The sequence below is a fragment of the Vicugna pacos genome, chromosome 8 (genome assembly GCF_048564905.1).
Source record: "Vicugna pacos chromosome 8, VicPac4, whole genome shotgun sequence".
In the NCBI taxonomy this organism is placed as follows: Eukaryota; Metazoa; Chordata; class Mammalia; order Artiodactyla; family Camelidae; genus Vicugna; species Vicugna pacos.
Genome location: NC_132994.1, coordinates 33569419 through 33593438, shown reverse-complemented (window position 1 = coordinate 33593438; position 24020 = coordinate 33569419). Strand labels below are relative to the sequence as shown.

At 33.4% G+C, this 24020-nt stretch overlaps 1 protein-coding gene across 1 annotated transcript in view; it reads left to right on the top strand.

The window, feature by feature from the left end:
• Positions 1 to 24020, top strand: part of SNX3 (sorting nexin 3) — a 37505-nt gene extending 13485 nt beyond the window's left edge. Inside the window, exons 2-4 of the mRNA XM_006205631.4 lie at positions 16691 to 16786; positions 21627 to 21751; positions 23269 to 24020. Coding sequence (XP_006205693.1) covers positions 16691 to 16786; positions 21627 to 21751; positions 23269 to 23374 — 327 coding nt within the window. The 3' untranslated portion in view covers positions 23375 to 24020. The remainder of the gene's footprint in view (positions 1 to 16690; positions 16787 to 21626; positions 21752 to 23268) is intronic.

Below are 24020 nucleotides of genomic sequence, written 5' to 3'. Positions count from 1 at the left end.
ACCTTTTGCTAAGAATCTCAGTCCTTACTCTGTCTTAAAATCTATTTTATCTGATACTAATATAGCCACTGCAGCTTTCTTAGGGTTATTTTAAGCTGTATCATTTCCCATCTTTCTACTCTTAATCTATTTTTTGTTTTTGAATCTTAAGTATGTCTCTGATAGGATATAAGTTTTTTATTCAGTCTGACATTTTCTGCCTTTTGATTGGAGTATTTAATTCATTTATGTTTTGTTTTGTTCTATTGTTTTTTTTTTACAATTTTTAAAAATTGAGGTATAGTTAATGTACAGTATTATTATATAAGTGTCAGGTGTACCACATAGTGATTCACAATGTTTAAAGGTTATATTCCATTTATAGTTATAAAATATTGGCTGTGTTCCCTGTATTATGTAATATATCCTTGTAGCTTAGTTTATACATAGTAGTTTCCAACTCTTAATCCCCACCCATTTTGCCCCTCCCCCTTCCCTTTCCCCACTGCTAACCAGTACTTTGTTCTCCATATCTATGAGTCTGTTTCTTTTTTGTTCATTAGTTTCTTTTAATTTTTTGTATTCCATATATAAGAGGTATCACACAGTCTTCATCTTTCTCTGTCTGACTTATTTCACTTAGCATAATAGCCTCCAAGTCCATCCATGTTACTGCAAATGGCAAAATTTTGCTCTTTTTTATGGCTGAGTAGTAGTCCATTGTGTGTGTGTGTGTGTGTGTGTGTGTGTGTGTTTATGTTTATGTTTATCCATTCATCTGTTGATGGACACTTAGGTTGCTTTCCATATCTTGGCAATTGTAAATAATGCTGCTGTGAACTTTGAGGTGCACATATCTTTTGTAAATTAATGTTTTGGTTTTTTTTTCAGATATATACCTAGCAGTGAAATTGCTAGGTCTTATGGTACTTATATTTTTAGTTTTTTGAGAAACCTCCATACTGTTTCCATAGTGGCTGCACCAGTTTAACATTCCCACCAACAATGTACAAGGGTTCCCTTTTCTCCACATCCTCACCTACATTAGTTATTTATGGTCTCTTTCAGGATAGCCATTCTGACAGGTATAGAAGTGATACCTCACTCTGGTTTTAATTTGCATTACTCTGATGATTAACGACATTGAGCATCTTTTCCTGTGCCTATTGGCCATCTGCATGTCTTTGGAAAAATGTCTATTCCACTTTCTGCCCATTTTTTAATTGGGTTTGTTTTTTGTTGTTGAGTTGTAAGCTGTTTATATATTTTGGATATTAACCCCTTACTGGTCATTTCATTTGCAAATATTTTCTCCCTTAATCATTTATGTTTAATGAAATTATTGGTATGATGGGTTTATTTCTGCCATTTTAGTACTTGTTTTCTGTATGTCTCTTATTTTTCTCTCTGTTTCCTTTATTCCTTTTGTGTTAAATAGATATTTTCTGTTGTACCATTTAAATTCTTGAGACCTTTTTACCTTTGTGTGTGTGTGTGTGGAGGAGGTAATTAGGTTTATTTATTTATTTGTTTGTTTTTAATGGAGGTACTGGGATTGAACCCAGGACCTTGTGCATGCCAAGCACGCACTCTGTCACTGAGCTACACCCTCCTCCCCTTTTAACTTCTTCTAAAAATTATTATTAATGTTTGATCTAGGAGTCACAATATACCTCAGCTTTTCAGTGTACTTCAGATTAATACTAACTAATTCTAGTGAAATAGAAACTTTGCTCCAGTATAGTCCCTCTTCCTTTTTGCTATTATTGTCATGTTTATTACAGCTTTATATGCTATAAGGGCAATAGTATAGTTTTCTGTTTTATGCAGTTATCTTTTTAATCAGCTAAGAGAGAAAAATTTATACTATCTTATATATTTACATAAGTAATTACCTTTATTGCTGCTCTTTATGTCTTCATGTGGATCCCAGTTAACGTCTGATGCCATTTCTTTTCAGCCTGAAGGGCTTTCTTTAGTATTTCTTGTAAGGTAGATGTGCTTGCTATGAATTCTTACAGTCTTTGTTCATCTGAGAATGTCATTTAATCTTTATTTTTGAATGACAGTTTTGCTGGATGCACTAGTTTTCTAATGCTGTGTTAAAAATTATCATAAATGTAGCTCCTTAAAATATTACCTTACCACTTTCTATAAGTCAGAGGTCTGCATGGCTTAGCTGGGCCCTTTGCTCAGGTCTCAAGAGGCCTACAATCCAGGGTTGTGCTCTCATGTAAGGCTCAGGAAGAGCCAGGATATATAGGAGTTTTTGCAACAAAAGCCAGGTAGTCAGAACATCAAAAAATTACTGTTAATTAAAGAAAAATACACATCAGGTTAATGAATTTAGCACTTTTCTGTGTATAGGAAGATGCAAGAATCTGGGCTTACTGAAATCATTCCTTGGAGATGCATCTTAACTATCTAGGGCCAATATCCTGTTTTTTTCCACCCTGAATCCCCTCAGGGTGCACAGTTGGGCACTCCTATAGTGGCTAATGGCTTGAGGCCACAACATCCTTTGTTTACTGATGTGGGAAGAGACATTTTTAGTCCACAAGTTACACCTTTCTTTTAGGCTCCATATTTTGCACAGAAGAGGTCTTACTCATATTATTATGCTTTTAATGTTAATTTATGAGAACTCAGAAGCACTTTTTATGCAGTGTTCAAATATCTTTAAAAGCCTCTTAACCAAGTGCTACTTAGCTCTTTGCACATAGTAGTTGTTGCAATATTTAATATTTAGTAGAGGTTTTAACCTTTTTTATTTAATATCTCTTTTGGGTCAGGTACTCTGACCATAGTGTTCCTTAAGAGCATGAACTTTGAACATAGGTAAGAATCCTCTCTATCTCTTGCCTATTAGTAGACATGTGACCCTGAACAAGTTTCATATAACTCCTCTTTCTGAGCTTCTTCAGCCATAAAATGATACTTCAGAGGATTAAATGTGACATGTGGCATAGTATTTGCACTATGCTAAGTATCCAATAAGTGTTAATATGTATGAAGTAATAGTAGTTCCTATTTAATTGAGCTAAGTGGCAGTATCTTAATTTTAAAGATGCTGCCGCTCAGATTTAGAGGATAGAACTTGATATGGTCATACTATTAATGAGTTCCAGAGGAGGGCTTGAACCCAGGTCTGCTTGATTAACTTGTCTGGTTTTTTTTTTTCCTGCTTCCAGGAATCAGAAATTGTGTCACAAACTTGTGATTAGCTTCTGTTATGCTAAGTCTACAATCATACAAAGGAAATAATGAATGTATGTATATTCATGTATATTTGCTTGCATTTTTCCCCCCAACAATGTATATCATGTCAGGAACTTCAACCACTAAAAGGGATGTAACAATTATTTGAACCTTAAGTGTCTCTCTGAGATACAACCTTAATGACTATAACCTTGAATATCTTAAGTAAATGGAAAAAACAGACTCTGAACTTTTCATCCATAACTAAACTTGAAAACTTTTGATACATGATGATGTAAGCAGCTATGAAAGTATACTTAGAAAAATTTTCTGTTGGCTTTAAGGTCTCTAAGCCTAACAGGATGTGCATACATGTCCTTATCATAATAGTATACTCCCCACATTGTATACTATCTTACAGACACTTCTGCACGATATTCCACTCTCCTTAATGTGTACCTCCTTACCCTAACCTATCCTTGTCATTATAAGATCTTCTACGTCAGAGACAATGTCTATATACTTAGTCCAGCATTCATGGTAGATTCTCAATAAATGCCTTTTCTGTATACTTATTAGCATTCTAAGTAACATCAGTTTAATGGCTTATGAGACTTCATAATTAATACTTATAAATGTCATGATTTAAAATAACTTATTCACCATACTTCCAGGTAGGGCTTAGGGGCTAGAGGTGAAAGGATCTGGGATGATTTCCTTTTCTTACAGACTTCACAACACAACTTGGAAGAGAGGGCAAGGAAGGAGACATATGAAAAGAGGTGAGACAGAGTACTCTGAAATGAACTTAAATTTTGAGAAAAGACCAGAATGCTCTGCTCTCCAGCCCTACCTCAAACACTGATTACACTTAACAATTAAAGAGGGTCTGCTGGCCATAATTTTTTAAAATTATACTGACCTAATTATTAACGTACTGAAACGTGGATGACAAGTTATGACTCCTCTTGTGACCTGTGCTGTTAACCATGGTTTATTATGAAGATTCTTAGAGAGTTACTTACTATTTCTAATAAAAAGATTTTGTATTAGTGATTTGAGTACTTTCAGATTATTAGAACAATAATCATTCTGGGGCTTTATGAAAGGAGTGAAGTATCATAATGGTACTGCTGTCAATTTGTAAATTTAAAGCATGCATGCATATAGTGTTTAATATCGTTGTCTAGTTGCTCTTATTATAGCTAATCACTCTGACTAGAAGAGAAAGGAATGTGTTAATACAGGGATCACTTATGTTTTAGAGAATTAAGACTAAATAAATACCATTTTTTACGTTTTTTATAGTTTTCCAGGTAATTCTTCAAAGAAATACCTCAGCTTCATTCTTTTATAATATAGGTGGCAAACTATTTCATACTATCTGTTCTAGACAGATAAACTAGAGGTTTGTCAAGTTATTCTAGAGAAAGCACCTCAGTCTTAAATTATAACTTTTATTTTAGAACTTTGCCTTTGTTTAGAGTAGAAAATCTTCAGGTTGAGCTCATTTGATCAGCTTCTTAAGTTACGGAGGAATACTTCCTCTAAATAATCCAGAATCAATTAACTCTTTTGGATTTTCTGGAAACTTCAGTTACTCAGAAAATAGTCAAGAGCTAATCAGGAAGTAAAAGTAAATAGCAAAGAGTTTAAAAATGTTGAAAGTATATACGCTTTTTAGGTCAAGTTTTTATATTTGAAATACTATCCTCTCAGTTTCTTCTTATTTAGCATTACTCTACCAAAGTCAGGTCACTGATTCAGTTATCTATCGCTGTGTAACAAAGATCCTCAAAAGTTGGTGGCTTAAAACAACAATTAACATTCACTATCATAGTTCTACAGTTTGATCAAATCTTAGAAGGGACAGTTTATCTCTGTTCTCCTTGATATCTGCTGGAGCAGCTTGACTGGGGCTGGAGGGTTTATTTCTAAGATGACCCCAGTCATATGGCTGGCTGGCAGTTTGGTACTAGCTACCATCTGGGAGATAAGCTGGAGCTGTTGATGAGGTCCTGAGTTTGCCTTCATTTGGATGGTTAGACTTCTAACAGAGTAATGGTGGCTGGGCTCCAAGAGAGAATTTCTTCATGAACAAATGTTCCAAGAGAACAAGCCCTATTGTAATTCACAAATATTTGCTAATATACCATTGATGAAAGGCAGTAGTCACATGGCCAAGCAAATAATGGGAGAGAATACAGAAAAAAAGATACCAAGAGGCATGGTTTATTGTAAGCCACTGAAGTAATAGCCTACTACAGTTGTGTACCTCCTTAATCTACAGCAAGGTAGCCTCTCTGGAGGACATTTGAAGTCTTAACCTTTATAGCTTTGGACCCAGTAATTTTGCCTTTCGGGGTTTGATCTAAGGAAAGGATATAAATTCCCTGGATCTAAAGCTTCATCTAGCTCTCATCCATAGCATTTTGCCCAGGATCAGATAGTTGGTTAATGCCAGAGTTGGGATCAAAACCAGATTGTCTGGTTTCAGAGCTGTGTGCTTTAACCATTGTACTGTATTACCTCTCACATAGGCGATGTCTATATACAGTCATGTTAACGATATCAAATGAGAAGCTAATAATATATTTAATAAAAATAAAATGTGTATATATAGAAGTCTGAAAGAATATACAGTTGATCCTTAAACAACATAGATTTGAACTGCACAAGCCCACTTATACATAGATTCTTTTCTGTATTAAATACTACAGTATATCATACTCTTTGGTTGATTAAATCTGTGGATGTGGAACCACGAATATGGAGGAACTGTGTGTATTCAGAGGGCCAACTGTAAATTTTACTTGGATTTTGGACTCTGGAGAGGGTCAGCGCCCCTAACCCTGGCATTGTTCAAGGATCAACTATATGTCAGAATGTAATATCTGCAAATGAGCATGTACCACATTGTCCTTTTTTTTTTATTGTCAGGATACTTTTTATGAGCCTACCATACAATGTTAATCTAATGTATGCATGTGTATATATGTTTTGTGTCAATTTCATTTCTACCTTGTACTCTAGTATAGGTTTCCACCATTTTGTCTAAACAGCAAAAGTCTATGAAGGTAATAAATCTTAGAAACTTCTTTGCTCCCCTCCTCCACCCCCTCATATTGTGCTGTAAATATTTCTTAAGGTAGATGTCTTTTTTAGATCCCTGTAGTCCATATATGCCTGCTAATGCACGTATAGAAGTTTAGAATACATTTACTGAGTAAAGCTTCTTAACTAATAGTCTTTCATTGGTTTCTATATCATAGTTTTACTTATAATGACTTTGCATCCCATTTCCAGTTCGGTATTCTCATAGTGTTAGTTCCAAATCACTTTCCTTGAAGAGGTAAAATATTATTGTCCATATCTGTCCTGGCTGAACTAGAATCACTAGATCATACAGATTCCTGAGTCTCCCATACTGTGTTTCACATTTAATAAGTCTAGGACAGTGGTTCTCAACCCTGGATGCATCTTAGAATCACCTAAAATACTGATGTTTGGATTTCAACCCATACTAATTTGAATGAGATTCTCTAGATGGGGGTACTTGGAGTTTGTGCGAATGGGAGTGTGTTTAAAAACTCTAGAGGCAGTTCTTAGAATTAGGCAAGTTGGAAAGAGAAAAGACTTTCACACTTTAAAAATTGTTCAGAAAACATCTTATACTATTAATAGGCAGTTTTGCTTCAGCAGAAGCCTGTAGGATTATGTAAGTGTTCATTAACTATTAAGAATGAATCTCTCTTAAAAAAAACTTCTTAAAAAAACAATGAATTTTCCTTTACAATAGAGTTATTACTGCACAATTCCTTCCTCATTAAAGGTTCCTCATTAAAAACCTCGTATGAATTCAAATGAATCTTGTTGTCATTCACAAATGAAAAATACGGACAAAGTAGGAAAAGTATATGGAATTACTTGGTTTATGCATTAAACCAGGCTAGATAATTTCTTCTCTACTGTTTTGGAAATTATACCATAAAGGATACTTCTTTTTAAGTAATGGGAAGTTGTATCACTAGAAGGCCATGTCCTTATTTTTTTTTAAAACAGAAAGAGAGAAACTAAACTAAATACCTTGGCTTAGTGACAATCTACATTTCAAAGGTTCACCAGACTGAAAGCTTATTCTTCACTTAAATGACTTCTCCCCAGCCATATTTAGAGTTCATCTAGGTTATAAACCATATCTCCAGTTATTCATGCTGTTCCAGGTTAGGTAAAACAAGTATCAAAAGTACTGAAGGGCGAGGTAATAGCTTAAGCATTTCTCAGCTTATCCTTTATCTCTAGATGTAGATATCTGGAGAAATGCAACCGTTTAATGAGAACTGTAGTGAGGCATCCATTTACATCTCTTAGGATTGGTTGAATAGAGTATGGTCTATTGAGTATACTTTTGATGTCGTTGCCAGTCTCTTTTCAAATGTACACATGACACTATCTGAAGAAATACTAGAAACACCTAATAAACATTTTTCTAATATCTATTGTTAAGCTATATTCAGGTGATTACATTTTGAGGCTTAGTTTTCTCCTCCGCTATCTGTGATAATCAGGTTACATATAGGGTATCTGTGAGCTGCTGACTTTAATAGGTCAGCCTGTGTAAGTGTGTAAGACCTAGCTTTTTGGAGACCAGTAATGTGTCAGTTTCCTCTGCTTGGATTTGAAGGGAGCACTTGTTTTAGAGCCGTATACCATGGTTTTAAAATCTGTTCTTTAGTATATAGTGTCCATTTGGATTCCTGATGGTTTTACCCTATGTGATTAGTAATACCTTGTGGGAAATGGCTGGTTTCTCTTTTATATAAATAGCATTTTAAGAGTATCAGGTATGCAGGCATCTCTTAGAATATTTCATCCCTTTGGAGTTTTGCTTCTGATATATTATTAGGAAAAATAAAGAGCAATAAAATAATATTGAACAGCTCTCTTCAGGTGGCTAGTCCTGTTCTTTCCTAGTTTTTTGAATAGCCTAGGTTTCTTATACAGTGATAGTCCATCACCTTTTCATGAGCTTGAGAATTGCTTGAGAATTGCCCTGAATTTTGCATAGTGCAGGAACAAATAACCATGCCGTCATTCTAACCCAGAAGACTGTAAGTTGTCTTCTTAATTTTTCTAAATCAACAAATTCTGAACATCATGTACTTACACATCTGCATGATCACACTCTATTTGGCAGAGAGTAGAACTTTTCTGCAGTAAGCCAGTCTCTCTCCTGATAACTTTACCTAAAAATGTGAATTCTCCAAGAAGCAAAATTCATTCTTTGCTCTGGCAGTTCTGTAAGTTTTAAAGTTAGCTGGCTAAATGCCAAATGGCACTAAATTCTATTATGAAGGGTAAGAGTAAGAATAAAAAAAAAAACTTAAAGAGGAAAAAGATCATTTTACATGGGAGAAATCTGACTGCCCTCACCTTAACCAAGTGATCAAATAATAGGACAAGCTGACATCACGTGCTTTCTGATGTGATGTACTGAGAATGATTCAACATCCCTGCCGTTAGGAACATTCCTGCCAAAAATGAACGACACGAAACTGGTCATGAGGAAAAGGACAAACTCAAATGTATAATGTATCTCAAATTATCTGGCCTGCATTCTTTGAAATTGTCAATGTCTTGAATGGCAGAAAGGCAGGAACTGCTCTAGGTTGAAGACTAAAATGATATTGAGGCACATATAAAATAAATAAGCTACAAGGATATATTGTACAGCACACGGAATATAGCCAGTATTTTATAATAACTTTAAATGGAGTATAATCTTTAAAAATTTTGAATTACTATGTTGTATACTTGCAACTAATGTAATATTGTAAATCAGCTGTACTTCAAGAAAAAAGAAAACTGCAGAATATCACTGACATCACAAAATCCAAAAATTAACATAATTTTATTAAACTATTCTATATATTCTATATATATTAGACTATTCTATATTTTTGAGGGTTTTTTGCTGCATACTCATTGATAACTTCTACATATGACAGCAATTTTATAATATCATTTTTTATAGAAAAAGTAAAAAGATGTTGCCTTCCTCCAATGTGGAGGAAAAATATTTGTTCTTTACTAATGATAATCTAGAAAAAAAAGTTAGTGTTGTATATTATTATTTGTAATGCCATGTACATTCTGAGGCTCGTCAAATTTAGGGATGTCTCTATCAAGCTTAATTGTCATATTTATGGGCATTTTGTGTTTTCTTTGTGCAGGGCTCAACTTAAATACTCTGAACTAATGATACTCCTTAACCAATCTGTCACCAATGTGAATCTTGTAAAGAATTTTATAGTATCTTCATTTTGTGTCAAATCAGTAAAAATGTTAAATGTTAAAAAAAAATAATGAGGCGATGCTTGATTCTTAACTGGATTTTGGTTTTCTTTAAGTTATAAAAGATGCTATTAGGACAAGTGGTAAAGTTTGATATGGACTTTATGTCACTGTGAAATGTCCTGTATTCGGTCCTTGTTCTTTGGTTATATATGAGAATGTCTTAGGAAATACACTCTAAGTGGTAAAGGGTTATGTCTGCAATTTACTCTAAGTGGTTCAGCAAAAAGAACCATGTGTAGAATATTTACAAAGCAATTGTAACAATAACACTGATTAAAGACATAGGGGAGAATTATAATATTAGAACTTTTTGTTAAGTTTTAAAAAGACACAAAGGGAGTAACAAGAAAAAAATAAACTTACTGTGCAATTATTGTGTGCTAGGTACGGTTCTAAGCATATTTATATGTACTACTTCATTTAATTACTACAAAAACTGAGATAGGGTTACAAGAACATGGTCTTCCAGTGTTACAAATTAATTTCAAAATAATTTATTTTATATGATTTCCTAAGTAGTAGAAAAGAAATTATCTAGGTTTAGTTCAACTTCTAAAGCATCTATTTAAATATACTTTCACACTATTATCCCCAGTTTATAAATGAGCAAATTGAGAAACAGATTAATTTGCCCATGTCCATAGCTAAGTAGCCTTACTGTAATTGGAACCTAGACACAGACTGAGCTCTTAATCACTATCATAATATAAAATGTTAGAAAGTGTGTATTTTTATACTGAATGGACCTCTTAGATTTTAAAGTTTAAGAGTGAAAAAGGGTTACTATGATTTTCTTCTCCCATGGAAGGAGTAGTATGACTACGTATCAAAGTTTTATAAAGCAAGATATTACAAATAATCTCAAATTAGATTAAAATCTCCCATTTCTTTCATTGCATTGACTGTCTTGCATTTATCCTTTCTATTGTTGTTCCTTTCTCTGTTTAATTTATTTCCACTGTGATCTTTATTATTTCTTTCCTTCTACTTGCGTATTTAGTTCTTTTTTTAGTTTCCTAAAGTGGAAGTTAGGGTTATTCATTTGAGATACTTCTTCTTTTTTAATGTGGACATTTATAGCTATAAATTTCCCTCTTAGCACTGCTTTAGCTGCCTGTTGTATGATCCTTTGAGCCAATCAGGTGTGGTATAGTAATGGTTTTTAAACTTTTGTGTATTAATCGTCTAGGGAACTATTTTAAAAGGCTCATTCCCTTAGGATCTGATTTAGTTGATCTGAGGTAAGCTTCAGGACTGGATTTGTTTCTGTGTTGTGTTTTGTTTTGTTTTGTTTTTGGTTTGATTTTTTTTTAAGAGACTACCTAGATTGCTACCACTGGAAAACTCATTGAGTTGTACCCTCAATGTATTTGTGCACTTCTCTATATTTTTGTTATACTACATTTAAGAAATTGTTTAAAGCTACCCTGGTAATTCTGAAGCATAACCAGGTTAAAGAAAACATCTTTGATTTCAGTAGTAGGAATAGGATATGATGTAGAGATTTTGATTCCTTTTTTTTAAGGTTACATTTTTTAAATTATTATTTTTAATTAAAGTACTGGGGATTGAACCCAGGACCTTGTGCATGCTAAGTGTGCACTCTACCATTGAGCTATACTCACCTCCCATGGAGTAGAGATTTTGATTTTTTTTGTTCTTTTTAGTATTTTGTTCCATATTTAGATAGGATTTTAGAAGTTTTCTGTGCCAGATCTGAATATTTTTGTTTTTTCTGTCTCCCTTTTTAATGTAGGTAATCTGTTTTATAGTTTTCCAAAGAAATGTTAAGTAGTGGTGACATTTAACTTATTTGGCTTAAAATGATTAATAAAAGCATATTTTGAATGTGGAATAAAATAGTTTTTATAGACTTTATGGAATACAGACAACAACTTAACTTTTTCAGCAGATAATTATAATCTTCTGCCTTTAAAATGTTAGTTTGGGCCATAGCCCTGGCATAGCTTTAAATTTTTAATAATTTGTGGTTTCTTATAGGTCCTGTGAGAGTTGTTGATGTAAATGTTTATAAGTAGCCTCTGTCTTTACTTTGAAGAACTTCCATAACTCCATGAACAAAATTGAAAAGTCTAAAATAGACTAAGGTTATTCAAACTCATCTTCAGCATTTACTGGTAACACACACCTATACAGATAGCTAAATGCTGTGGCTTGGTTTATGGTTTTTGCCTAATGATGGACTTGTTCATTTGCCTTGTCTTTGATCTTGCCTGCCTCTGGTCACTGTTCCTACAAATAATGTTATTTCATACAAATAATTGAGTTGGACACTTTCTCCTATTAGGTAAAATGAACTGAAACTAGAGGAAAATAGTGGTTTCTCGTTTATGCTCAGCTTGAACAACTAGAGCGACTTTCCTTAAAATCAGAAGGATGTTAATTTCTCCCCCATTAAATAAGGAAATTCAGTATTAATCTTGTATAATTTTTTGGCTTGACTGCTGGTTTTTCTTTAAAGGAGATCTTAAAAGCCATACTAATATTCATGAAGAATTAAAATATTTTGTTTTGACCTTAAAAAAAATTAGAGGGAAAATATGAATGTAAGGATGAGAAAATACTAAATCCTGCCTTTTAAGTTTCAAAAGTTTAGTCATCTTAAAGTAAATGAATCATAATTAATTCTGATTTACATTTAATTTCAGAATTCAGCACTTTAGTTCTCTCTGAATAAGCTTTTTCTTTACCTTTGTTTTTTATTGAAGTGTAGTTGATTTACAGTGTTAGTTTCAGGTCTACAGCAAAGTGATTCAGTTATACATGTACATACTTTTTTTTCAGATTTTTTCCATTATATTATAATATATCCCATTCTTATTACAGGAACTTGAATATAGTTCCCTGTGCTATACAGTAGGTCCTTGTTGTTTATCTATTTTATATATAGAAATGTGTATCTGTTAATCCCACCCCTAATTCCTCCCCTGCCCTTTCCCCTTTGATAACCATAGTTTGTTTTCTTTGTCCGTGAGTCTGTTTTGGGTTTGTAAACAAAATTTGTATCTTTTTTTTACATTCCACATGTAAGTGATAGGACATTTGTCTTTCTCTGTCTGATTTCATTTAATATGATAATCTCTAGGTTGATAATCTCTAGATCTCTCCATGTTGCTGCAAATGGCATTACTTCATTTTTATGGCTGAGTAATATTCCTGTGTGTGTGTGTGTGTGTGTGTGTGTGTGTGTGTGTGTGTGTGTACACATATACACCAGATCATCTTTATCCAGTCATCTGTTAGTGGGCATTTAGGTTGTTTCCATGTCTTGGCTATTTTAAATAAGTGTTTCTGTGAACATTGGGGTGCATGTGTCTTCTTGAATTATAGTTTTCCCCAGATATATGCCCAGGGGTGGGATTTAAAGCATTTTAAATGGTATCTGAAGTAAAGCATTTAAACATCTTTTTGCCATAATTTGCCTCAGGAGTCGCTTTTCCATATTCTTCAAGTAGATAAAACTGAAAACCAGCTAGAACCACCTTTTATTTTTTCAGGTATAATTGACATATAACATTATATTAGTTTCAGGTGTATAACATAATGATTTGATATTTGTATTCATTGTGAAATGATCACCACAATATATCTAGTTAACATCTATCATAGTACATAGTTACCAAAAGAATTTTTTTTTCTTGTGATAAAGATAGAACCAACTGTTTTCATGTTTCCTCTTTCTAGTACATGTAGCTAATCTGTTGAATTCATGGTTACCTCTCTGTTCTGTTTTTTTGTTTCAAAGATTCTTTCCTGTTTAGAGATGCTTATTAACTCCTGGTGCTCACAGGGAGATACCTCTATGTGTTAAAATAATACTGACTAAATCAATTGTTAATTCTTGTGTTCTTTTCTTTATTATACAAATGGTATCCTACTATAGATACTGTTCAGAAACTTCTTACACTTTTTTTTAACATCTTTAATTGATTTATAATCTGAAACTTCTTATACTTAACACATCTTAGGCAGGCTTCCTGATCAGTCTGTGGCTGGTTATATTTTGTAGAAGCTGTATAATACTTCATTTTATATTTGTAACAGATTTATAAATTTTTAGTTCTCTGGGCTTTTGAAATTTTTTTGCTACTATATAAACAATACTAATAAACATCTGTGCACCAGCATCTTTTTGTATATGTGGAAATATTTGTAGGATTAATATGTGGTGGAATTGTTGGCTCAAAAGATAAATGCGTTTAAAAGAGTGAGTCACCAAAACTCCCTCCTTAAAGGTTGTACCAATTTTCACTGTCATTGGCAAGTTTTTTAGATGCCTCTTTCTCTACTTTCACCATCATGATCATGGGTATTAAAATTTAATACCTGCTTGCCTGATAATTGAAAATGGGATCTTAATGTTTTGACTGGCATTTCTTTTGTGAGTGAAGTTGAACATTACTGATGTCATTTTTCTGTGTGCTGCCTTTTCTGTTTTTCAGGTTACTCAGTTTTATCTTTCATTAGTTTTTACGTTCTTTACATTTTAATGAAATTATTCCTTTGTTTTATACTACAGGTATTTGTCTACAGTTTGTGGTCTTTCAACTTTGTTTTTATTTATGGTGTATGGTATTGTTAACCATGTAAATTTAAGTTTTTATATGCTTAGCTTCTAACATACTATAAGCTTCATAAGGACTAGGACTGTATCTTACTCATCATTATATTCCACATCTTATGTAGCATTATGCCCTTTTATAGAGGCTCCCAAATTGTAATATTAGTTGAATTCTCCCAAGGCTGTAAGAAAAAAAATTAACCTTACTCTTTCCTCTTTAGAAAACCAAATTAGAATATTTTACAAGGGTTAAATAAGTTGAAAGTGACCAATCATAAGAGTTTGTAATTAACGGTGATAGTTCAGTGGCATAAACAAAAAACCTCAGCATCTTTCATTTGTATTTTAATCAAGTTGAATTGAAAGTCCTTTTGATAATCAGGGAGACATTAACAGGCACACTTAAACCACTGTAAATGTAATGGGCAAATAAGAATTACTCGATGTGACTGTCAAAACTCTAAAGCGTCCTCATATAAAGAGAAATCATAGCCAGCTGAGAAAACTATTAAATTTTCTTAAGCTAATAACCAAGATCCTTTTTAAAATATATATAATCTATCACACTATTAGCTAATCATAGAACGGAATGGACTTTTTCTTTCTCCCACTACCCTTCTGTTAAAATGAATCAGATATAATCGTGATTGTGTCAAAAGTTCAAAAGGGAAAATGGAGGTAAAATGAGCTGAATTGGCACTCTTCCCTCAACATTGTACCTGTAAGCTTGATATGTTGTTTCAGAGATTAACTTTATAGACTTCCGTACCCAGAAGTATGAAAATTCTTAGGGAACTCTTTTTCACAAGCTTGATCTTAACATATTGAATAAAGAGAGCAGCTAATCCCTTTTGTAAAGTAATTTGAGAGGAGGGAATTTAAAATGTAAAATCTCACCTGCAGAAAACACTTAATTCTGTAAAGGCCTATCTATCTTTAGACACTTACAAAGACTTAATATTTTAATGCGGAAGGGTGAACCTGGTTAAAAAGCCAATGGGTGAAATTAGAGAGAAATAATCCAGTGCTTTCTTTCTGGGAATTACCATCCTGCTCTCCAGGGGACCTAATTTTATTCCCTGTGGGGAATGAGAATACCCCTCTGTACAGCAAGCCAGCGTCTCTAAATATAAGCTTGACTTTTAGTATAATAAGAGTCTTGTTAGGTGCAGTTTTGCTCTTAGTCATTAATACAATGAACAAATGTTGTGGTTACCTGGGAAAGAAAATTCAAGTGCTTTTAAACCTCTTGTGAGATTTGGTTTCATGCCTGAAACCTATACAGTGTTATGCCCAATAGCATCTGTAAAGATTCCAAGCTATAAGGTGTACAACATGGAGAAGTTAATACACGTTAGAAAAAGTTGAAACCACTACAGAATAGATTTAAGATCCTGAATAAAAAGCTTTTCTTTTGCTAAATGACACTTACTAGTGGCATTAAGTTTAACAAATGATTGGAATTTTCTTAGGGGTGAATTTTACATGATGATGTCCCTGTAGGGACAGTCTTTCCTTCCAGTGGCACTTAAGTTTTTTCTTTTCAGCTTTAAAATGGTTTGCAGTTCTGTAAGTACAAAGATTGAATTAAGGACAAAATATAATCTGAGTGTATATAGTATTAAATAGCATTTTCAGTATGGTAAGGCATTAATTGTGTTAGGTCATTTCTGTCCCCTACCAACTTTGTTATATTATGTGCATTTTAAGCTCTATTCTTAATTATAAAATTGTGGTGGTATACAGGTTCTGCTAATAGTCCTTAATCATAAGCCATTTAAAATTGTATTTGGTAGTATATTTTCTCTTTCTAGGGACCAGTAAAAGATAATAGAAATCTTTTCTGATACTTTTAAGTTTAGAATTTGACAGAAGTGGTCTTTGCAGTCTTATAAGGAATAGTCTTACCTCAAGGTACTGGGCATTATGTTTTCAGTTCCTAAACTTGCCCTCAGCCTGTAAAGCTCTGGATCAGTGACGTGATCTAATGTATATGATTGCTAATTTCCTACTGGTGAAAGAGTGCATACATTGTACTCTTACCCTGCTATGTTCTGGCATTTTTTAAGAAGACCATTAAGAAGAATCTTTTATTCATTTCTTTCATTATGAAACATCTGATCCAATCATAATAACAAAATATTTTATATTTCATTCCAAAGTAGTTAAGGCCTCTTTTTCCTGAGGTTGAGCATTGTATGCTAAACTGTATCTAAATTGGATAACAAAAAGAGCTAGTTTCATCTCACTCCTGTTCAGTTAAATTTTTACAGCTCACTGAAATAGAAAAAAACGACCCATATTTATGTAACTAACTTCATGCAGGATGATATCCAAGAGCATATGCACAAACATGCAAACTAGAAATTGTATTCTTGTATAAACAATATACTTTTAATGGCCAAGTTTGATTTTATTAGAAGTAAAACCTCATCTTAATAACTTTATGATTTTCTTGTTTTGAGGTAACTGGGCTTGCCATATTAACAATTTGACAAACGATCCACCCCCAACCCCCAGCTTTTTTGAAGTCCCTGTAACATGTTTCAACTTAGGAGTGATTTCTCGTTTCAGACAAATCTGCCTATTTTCAAGCTGAAAGAATCTACCGTTAGAAGAAGATACAGTGACTTTGAATGGCTGCGAAGTGAATTAGAAAGAGAAAGCAAGGTAAGAATTATTTGTAATATGACTTTGCAGTAAAACATTCCAAATTTTAATGTTTAAGATCTCTCAGGAAAATTATCTTGAATAAAGTGGGTAAAAGCAAGTATTTTTTTTTCAAATACTTAATTTCATTTTAGTTCATAGGAGGTGGGGGAAGTGTATAATTTTTCCTTCGTACTCTCTCTTCTTATGTCTACTTCAGTGGCCCAGTTGAGGCCTTTGCTGACTCACATGTGGGTAACACTTCTTAGAACTTTCTCGCTGTTGCTTCCTTCCTTTCCCTCATCTTATTATTCCACCTTCCCCTTTCCCTCCTTGCCAAGTACCTCTTCCTCAGTACTTCTCCCATGTCAGTGTATTTCCACTTTTTTTACTGACTCATAATACATTTTTTATCATCACACATTTACATATAACATAAACCAGTCCTTACTTTACTCTGTGGGGTGTCAATATTCTTCAGACTAGCTTTTTATATCATGGCTAATGGATTGCTACCTGCAATTTTAATGTATCTGGGTAAGAACTGTCTTCTCTTAGAAGAAAATTTGGTGGCTGTGGGTGCAAAATAGAACAAGGTCTCATTCTAATGTCCCTCAATCCAGCCCTCCATCAGAATGACATCAGTGGCATCATGGAAGGGCATAGTACACACAGAATTATGAAAAGTTATTTTGTGACTAGAGTGTAGTCGAATAAGAAGTGGGTGTGGTAGGAGCCCTGAAGTAGGTTAAGGCTAGGTTGGGCTCACTTCTGAAGCATAGTAAGCTAGAAATGAAAAGAAGAGTTCCTTAACCAGATAAATGTGGCTGGATACAAGAGCAACATACACAAATCATAGCATTCCATCAAAAATGGAAAAACAATTTTACTCAAAAGAATATCCAAGTATAAAATACTTAGGAGTAAAATTGGAAATATAAGACAAAGAAAACTTTAAAACTTCATAAAAAGACAAAAAGAAGACCTTAATAAACAGAAATACTGTATTCCTTGTTTGGAATATTTACTTTTGAAGATTCATCTACTGTATCAACATTTGAGAGCTCCTTGTGTAAGTTTAAGTTATGTTACACAATGATTTTATGTGTGTGTGTGTGTGTGTGTGTATAAATGGTTACCATAACAAGGTTAGTCAATACATGTATAACTTCACATAGTTGTTTTTTTTTTTTTTTGGTGGTGGTGGTGGTGGGAGTGGTAACATTTAAGATCTGTTCTCTTAGCATCTTTTAAGAGTACAATACAATCTTGTTAACTGTAGTCACTATGCTGTACATTGGATCCCCAGATCTTACTCATCTTACAACTCATCTTTGACCAGTATCTCCCCATTTCCCCTACCCCTCAACCTGGAAACCACTATTCTACTACTCTCTTTTCTCTGAGTTTGACTTTTTTAGATTCCACGTGTAAGTGAGGTCATATAGTATTTGTCTTTTTCTGTCTGACTTAGGAGAAGAAGTGTCATGATAGGCTTTTGGCTTTGCTTGAGATAACATTTGGCACACTGGAGTGTTTAATAAGCATTTTGTGAATGTATACATCACTTTTTTATGACTGCTTTATTGGCATATAATTCACATGCCATATAGTTCACTCATTTAAAGTGCACAGTTCAGTGGTTCTTCACATATTCACAAAGTTGTGCAACCATCACTACAATTTTAGAATATTGTAATCACTCCATATGAGAAATCCCACACTCATTAGTAATCACTACCAATTTATCTTCCAACCCCTCCTTACCTAGTCTTAAACAACTACTAATCTACTTTATGGACTTGCCTATTCTGAACATTTCATATAAATAGAAGCATAGAATATGTAGTCTTTCGCATCTGGCTTCTTTCACTGATCATGTTTTCAAGGTTTATCCTGTTGTATGATTAAATCACTGCCTCTTTTCTTTTTATTGCCAGAAAATACTCTTGTGTTGCTACACTACATTTTATTTATCCATTTATCATTGGCAGACATTTGGGTTGTTCTTGCTTTTTGACTTGTGAATAATGCCGCTGTGAACATTCATGTATAGGTTTTTCTCTGGACATAACGTGTTTGCATCTCTTGGTTATATACCTAGGATTTACTGGATCATATGATATCTCTGTTTAACCTTTTGAGGAAACTCTCAGAGTGTTTTCCAAAGCAGCTGTACTATTTTTACATTCCCACCAACAATGTATGAGAGTCCCACTTTTCTCCAGATCTTCACCAACACTTACTGTTACCTGATTGCTTTATTACAGCTTAGTGTGTATGAAGTGGTATCTCATTGTGGTTTTCATTTTCCTGATTCCTAAAGATGATGACCATCTTTTTATGTATATATCAGCCATTTATATATCTTCTGTGGAAAAATATTTTTTCAGATCCTTTGCCTATTTAATTGAGTTTCTTTTTATTATTGAGTTGTATCTAGAATACTTTTAAAAACTCTTACAAATCCTTATCAGATTTACAGTTTGCAAAAATCTTCCATTCTGTAGATTGTTTTTACTTGATGGTGTCCTTTGAAGCACAATACTTCACTTTTAACATTAGACCAGTTAATTATTTGGAACATTTAACCTATGTAAAAGTTGTAGAGTATTGCTAAGAACAATTAATCATTTGTTTTATTTATATATTAGGACTTTTAATTAAAATCTATTATACTAGAACTAGGGGACATTTATTGTGTTTGCTGGTCATTATGGTTAAATCTTTTAGCTTTTATTTCAGTATGCTTTCACTGTTTTTTTTTTTTTTAAATTGAGGTACTGAGGATTGAACCCAGGACCTTGCGCGCCTTACCATTCATTCAGCTGTTACCTTCCGCACAGGGTGCTTTCACTATTATGCTGGCCAGATATCCTCATGTCTCCTTGCCACACATACACACATATCATCAGACTCATGACATTTAAATTGGTATAAGAATTCTGACTAGATCTTTTCAGACTGCTTAAGCAAAAATAATTTGTTGAAGATCTTTGGGATCTTAGCTGGACAAACCACTCATGATTTTTGTAGGTGATTAATCCTGTTGCCTACAACCTCACCATCCATTTCAATGACTATTTTGAATATTAATAGGAATGTATCTCTACAGATGATAATAGTAATCTTTAATCTTAAATTTCATGCTAAAGCCTTAATTAATGGTGGTCATTTATTTAATGTACTGATTCTAGATTCCTTTTTTCATAATAGCTTTATAGATACAGATGTTTTTCCCTACCCATCATATAGCCATTCTACTGGAGCTCAGTTAGTGGTCATGATCCCTACTTTTCAGTAGCAAGTTCCCTGCAGGTTTTAACTCTCAATTTGACAAATGCTAATATAGGGGAAAGATTCAAGAATGACAAAGCAAATTAATGAAGAAAAAGTCTTTAGATGTCTTAATCATTGGTCATCTGAGAAGGATAGATCTGGGAAGGAATTATAAAGTTTATGTTGGGCATTTGGTTTTGTGTTTCTTTTTTGCTTTTTTTTTTTTTTTTTGCTGAGTTGTATGAAGTTGTGTTGTTCTTTCTTTTTTTTTAACTTGTTGAATTATTTTAGAATAGAAACTCTGCATCAAGGGTTTTAGGTTTTACCTCTTAAAATATATAGAATTTTATTACTGATGTTTATTATTGATATTTCTCCTTATTTGAATTGTTTGCCCATACCTTTTCCGTTTTGATGTAAGACAAGGATTCAACTAAGTGGTTAGTCATTTAACAGATTTTTGAGCTTCTGTTGAATGCCCAGCTTTTCTTAAAATAACTATAAGAAGCCTGAGACAGGGGTCCTTGAGTTGAAGGCATTAATAGGATGGATTGCTTGGTCTCTACCACAGGCTGTTTTGTCCCCCAGGAAACATTTCACAATGTCTAGAGATGGTTGTTACTGTCACAACTGTGGGGTGCCTACTGACAGCATATAGTGGGTAGAGGCCTGGGATGCTGTTAAATACGTCTCCTACTGTATATAAGAAACCCCTCCCCACAACATACAGAACTACCTAGATCAAAATGTTAATAGTGCTATAATAGGGCTGAGAAACCCTGGGATAGATAACCCAACTAACTTCCGAAATAAATAGCTAGGTGCTATTTAATTCAAACAAAAATTTGAGCTCCAGATAATTATCAGAAGAAGGAGATCAGTTATAAGTTGTCTCTAGAAGATAGTTAGGCTTTTACAGGGAAAATTTGAGATGTTCCTTTAGTGTGGAAAAGAAGAAATGACAGGTTTTGGTGGAAAGATAGGATAGTGGGCTTGGGACAAAATTGACATATTTCTTAGCTCTGGAAATGGAAGAGAGGCGACAAGTAGAGTTGTTGATTAGTTTTTGTTACCACGTCAAACACAAGTAGGAATGACTGTATGCAGATGGTATGAGGTGGAAAAAATTGACCACAGAATTCTTACCTGCCCGTGCTAGAGAGAGCATTGTTAATATTTTACTTCTTCATTTAATTGATTTTGATCTCTGCAGTTACTATTGTAATAAAGCATTGTCTTCCCCAGGTGGTATCAGAACTGTCTGAGGGGCATGGTAGCCTTTATTTCAGTATTGCTTATTCTCTTTGTATACTTGTGCTTTGATAAGTCCAGGGAAAATGAAAATTAAGCTATGGGTCCTGCTGTGAGGAGCTTTGGTCTGATGGGCTTTTCTGCGTTTTGTTTATCTTTCCAAAATGTCAAATCTTTTTTCAATGTATTTTTTATTGATTCCCTTTTATGCTTAAACTAGTTTAACAGTGGAATGGCTTTCATAGTGAAGATATATTTTGTCTTCATGTTATGCTCTATTAATGTTCCCAATTCAGCCAACATGTTCAACAATTTTCTTATCTTGTTTTAGGTTGTAGTTCCCCCACTCCCGGGGAAAGCATTTCTGCGTCAGCTTCCTTTTAGAGGAGATGATGGAATATTTGATGACAATTTTATCGAAGAAAGGAAGCAAGGGCTGGAGCAGTTTATAAATAAGTAAGTGTTTTGTTACTTGAGGTGTAACAGTGAATAGTGTTCTGAGATGACTTTACATGACTGCTAGTAATTTAGATAGAAGACTGAACTATAATACAGCCTTTCCTTTTGGTCATTTCCTAACTTACTTTTTGTATCATTAAACAAAGTAAAAATATATAACAAGTTAAATATCATATGATAAATGTTAACACACTAGAGTGATTGATATCTTTGTGTTGACCTAAGTTTTGTATTTGTTTTTCTTGGCTAATTTATGCAAATTACATTTCATATTACTGCATTTTAAAAAATACAGTTTTACTTATGATTTTTTTCTGATTTATAGTATGTCTAGCATGAACAATAAAATGTACAATACCCCTGCAGTCATTTTGTTTGATTGCAGATGGAGGTATTATCAGCATGTCTTTTTTTTTTAACATTTTCTATTGAGTTATAGTCATTTTACAATGTTGTGTCAAATTCCAGTGTAGAGCACAATTTTTCATACATGAACATACATATATTCATTGTCACATCTTTTTTTTTGCCACATGTCTTGCTTAGAGGTGTACATTTAAAATTTTCATGGCAAAATGTATTCTTTTGAAAATGTTAGAAGACTTGGTGGTGTTTATCTTTTACTTTAGAAACTTTTAATACACTCAAACTCTAGCTTTTAATTTTATTCCTATTTGAAACATAGCCATTTTTTAAAGGCCAAAGTGATAGGAAGAATTTTGCCAAGAAAGGGCTCACTATAATTGTGTATTGGTCTTAAATATGACCAAATAAAATCAAATCCTAGAGAATACGGTTGTGTGAACTTACTTATTAGCAACACTTTAATTTTTATATAGTAATTTGAAGATGTATGAGTGAAAAACAGGGAAAGTTATATAAAGCCCTTAACTTTTAATTTTCTGCTATAGCACACAACCTTCATTCTTCTTATGAATATAACTTTCCTTTTGGAGAAGGCTAGCTTGGATGTTTTTTAATTCTGAAGTAGAAATCTTGTTGCCCAGTCTGATCTAGTGTTTAGTCTGATGGAAACCTTTAAAAAAAAGCAAGCCAAAAAAACCCAAACCAAAATTAAAAAAAAAAAACCCTGGATATTTATTTGTTCCTTTTTCTTAGTATTTGGGCTTTTATTGAACTTCATTATATTTCTAATCCAAGAAGATTATATCTTTTCCTTCTTTAAAGTGGATTCTTAGAATCAATGGCATTGTTTCACTTGTAACATTTAAAATTTATGTAAGTTTCCTATGAATATAATAATATGTAAAGAAGCTAATTGGCTACATACACCAGAAGCAGTGCAAGGCTGGTGGTTAAATGTTTTCTAAATTATCCTTATGAATCAAAGGAAAGAAAATGTACTGTCAGTTGATAGACCATAGCTTTATGGGCAGTCGAGAATAACACTTACTATTACTAAATTGTTATGCTTCTTAACCTTAAAATGTGTGTTTGGCCCCCTTCCTCATTTTTATAAACTACTAGACTAAATTTGTATTTTTGATTCCTAGGGTCGCTGGTCATCCTCTGGCACAGAATGAACGTTGTCTTCACATGTTTTTACAGGATGAAATTATAGATAAAAGCTATACTCCATCTAAAATAAGACATGCCTGAAATCTGGCAAGAAGGGGGCAAAAAAAACTTTCCGTGACTATTAATGATTCATATGCACCAGTGAAGAAGTTCTAACTAACTTTAGCATGCTGCACAAAAACTGGTATAACATGCCTTCAGTATACTAACCCTCATATGCTCAGTTTTGTTTTGTTTTGGCAGTTGACAAGAAGTTAATTTGCTTTAGTGATGAATCCCCTCATTCCAGCCTTTCTATATAGAGCTCTTCCTTGCTGTTTTAATGTGATATACACTCTAGCTTCACAAACCTGTTACTCCAGTATAATCTGCACTGTCCTAAGTAAAATTCCTGACTTGGTCTTACCTACAGTTTTTGTGTCATGTTTGCTTCTTGAATCTGATTAACTAGAATATTTCTCTTATCCCCTTTTTAGTATGTGGTGTCACTTGACCTAATTTATGTGTGGAAGCACTACACATTGGTTTCCAGTACCTTACATATAAGATACACACTTGTGTGCAGAAAGTATCTCCCTTCAAGCTTGTAATACCCTTCACATGGAAGATCAATGAGGGAAATCTTTATATTCTGTATAAAAACAAAATCAAATTTATATACTAAAATCATTTGTCTAAAAATTTAAGTTGTTTTCAAATAAAAATAAAAATGCATTTCTGATATGCA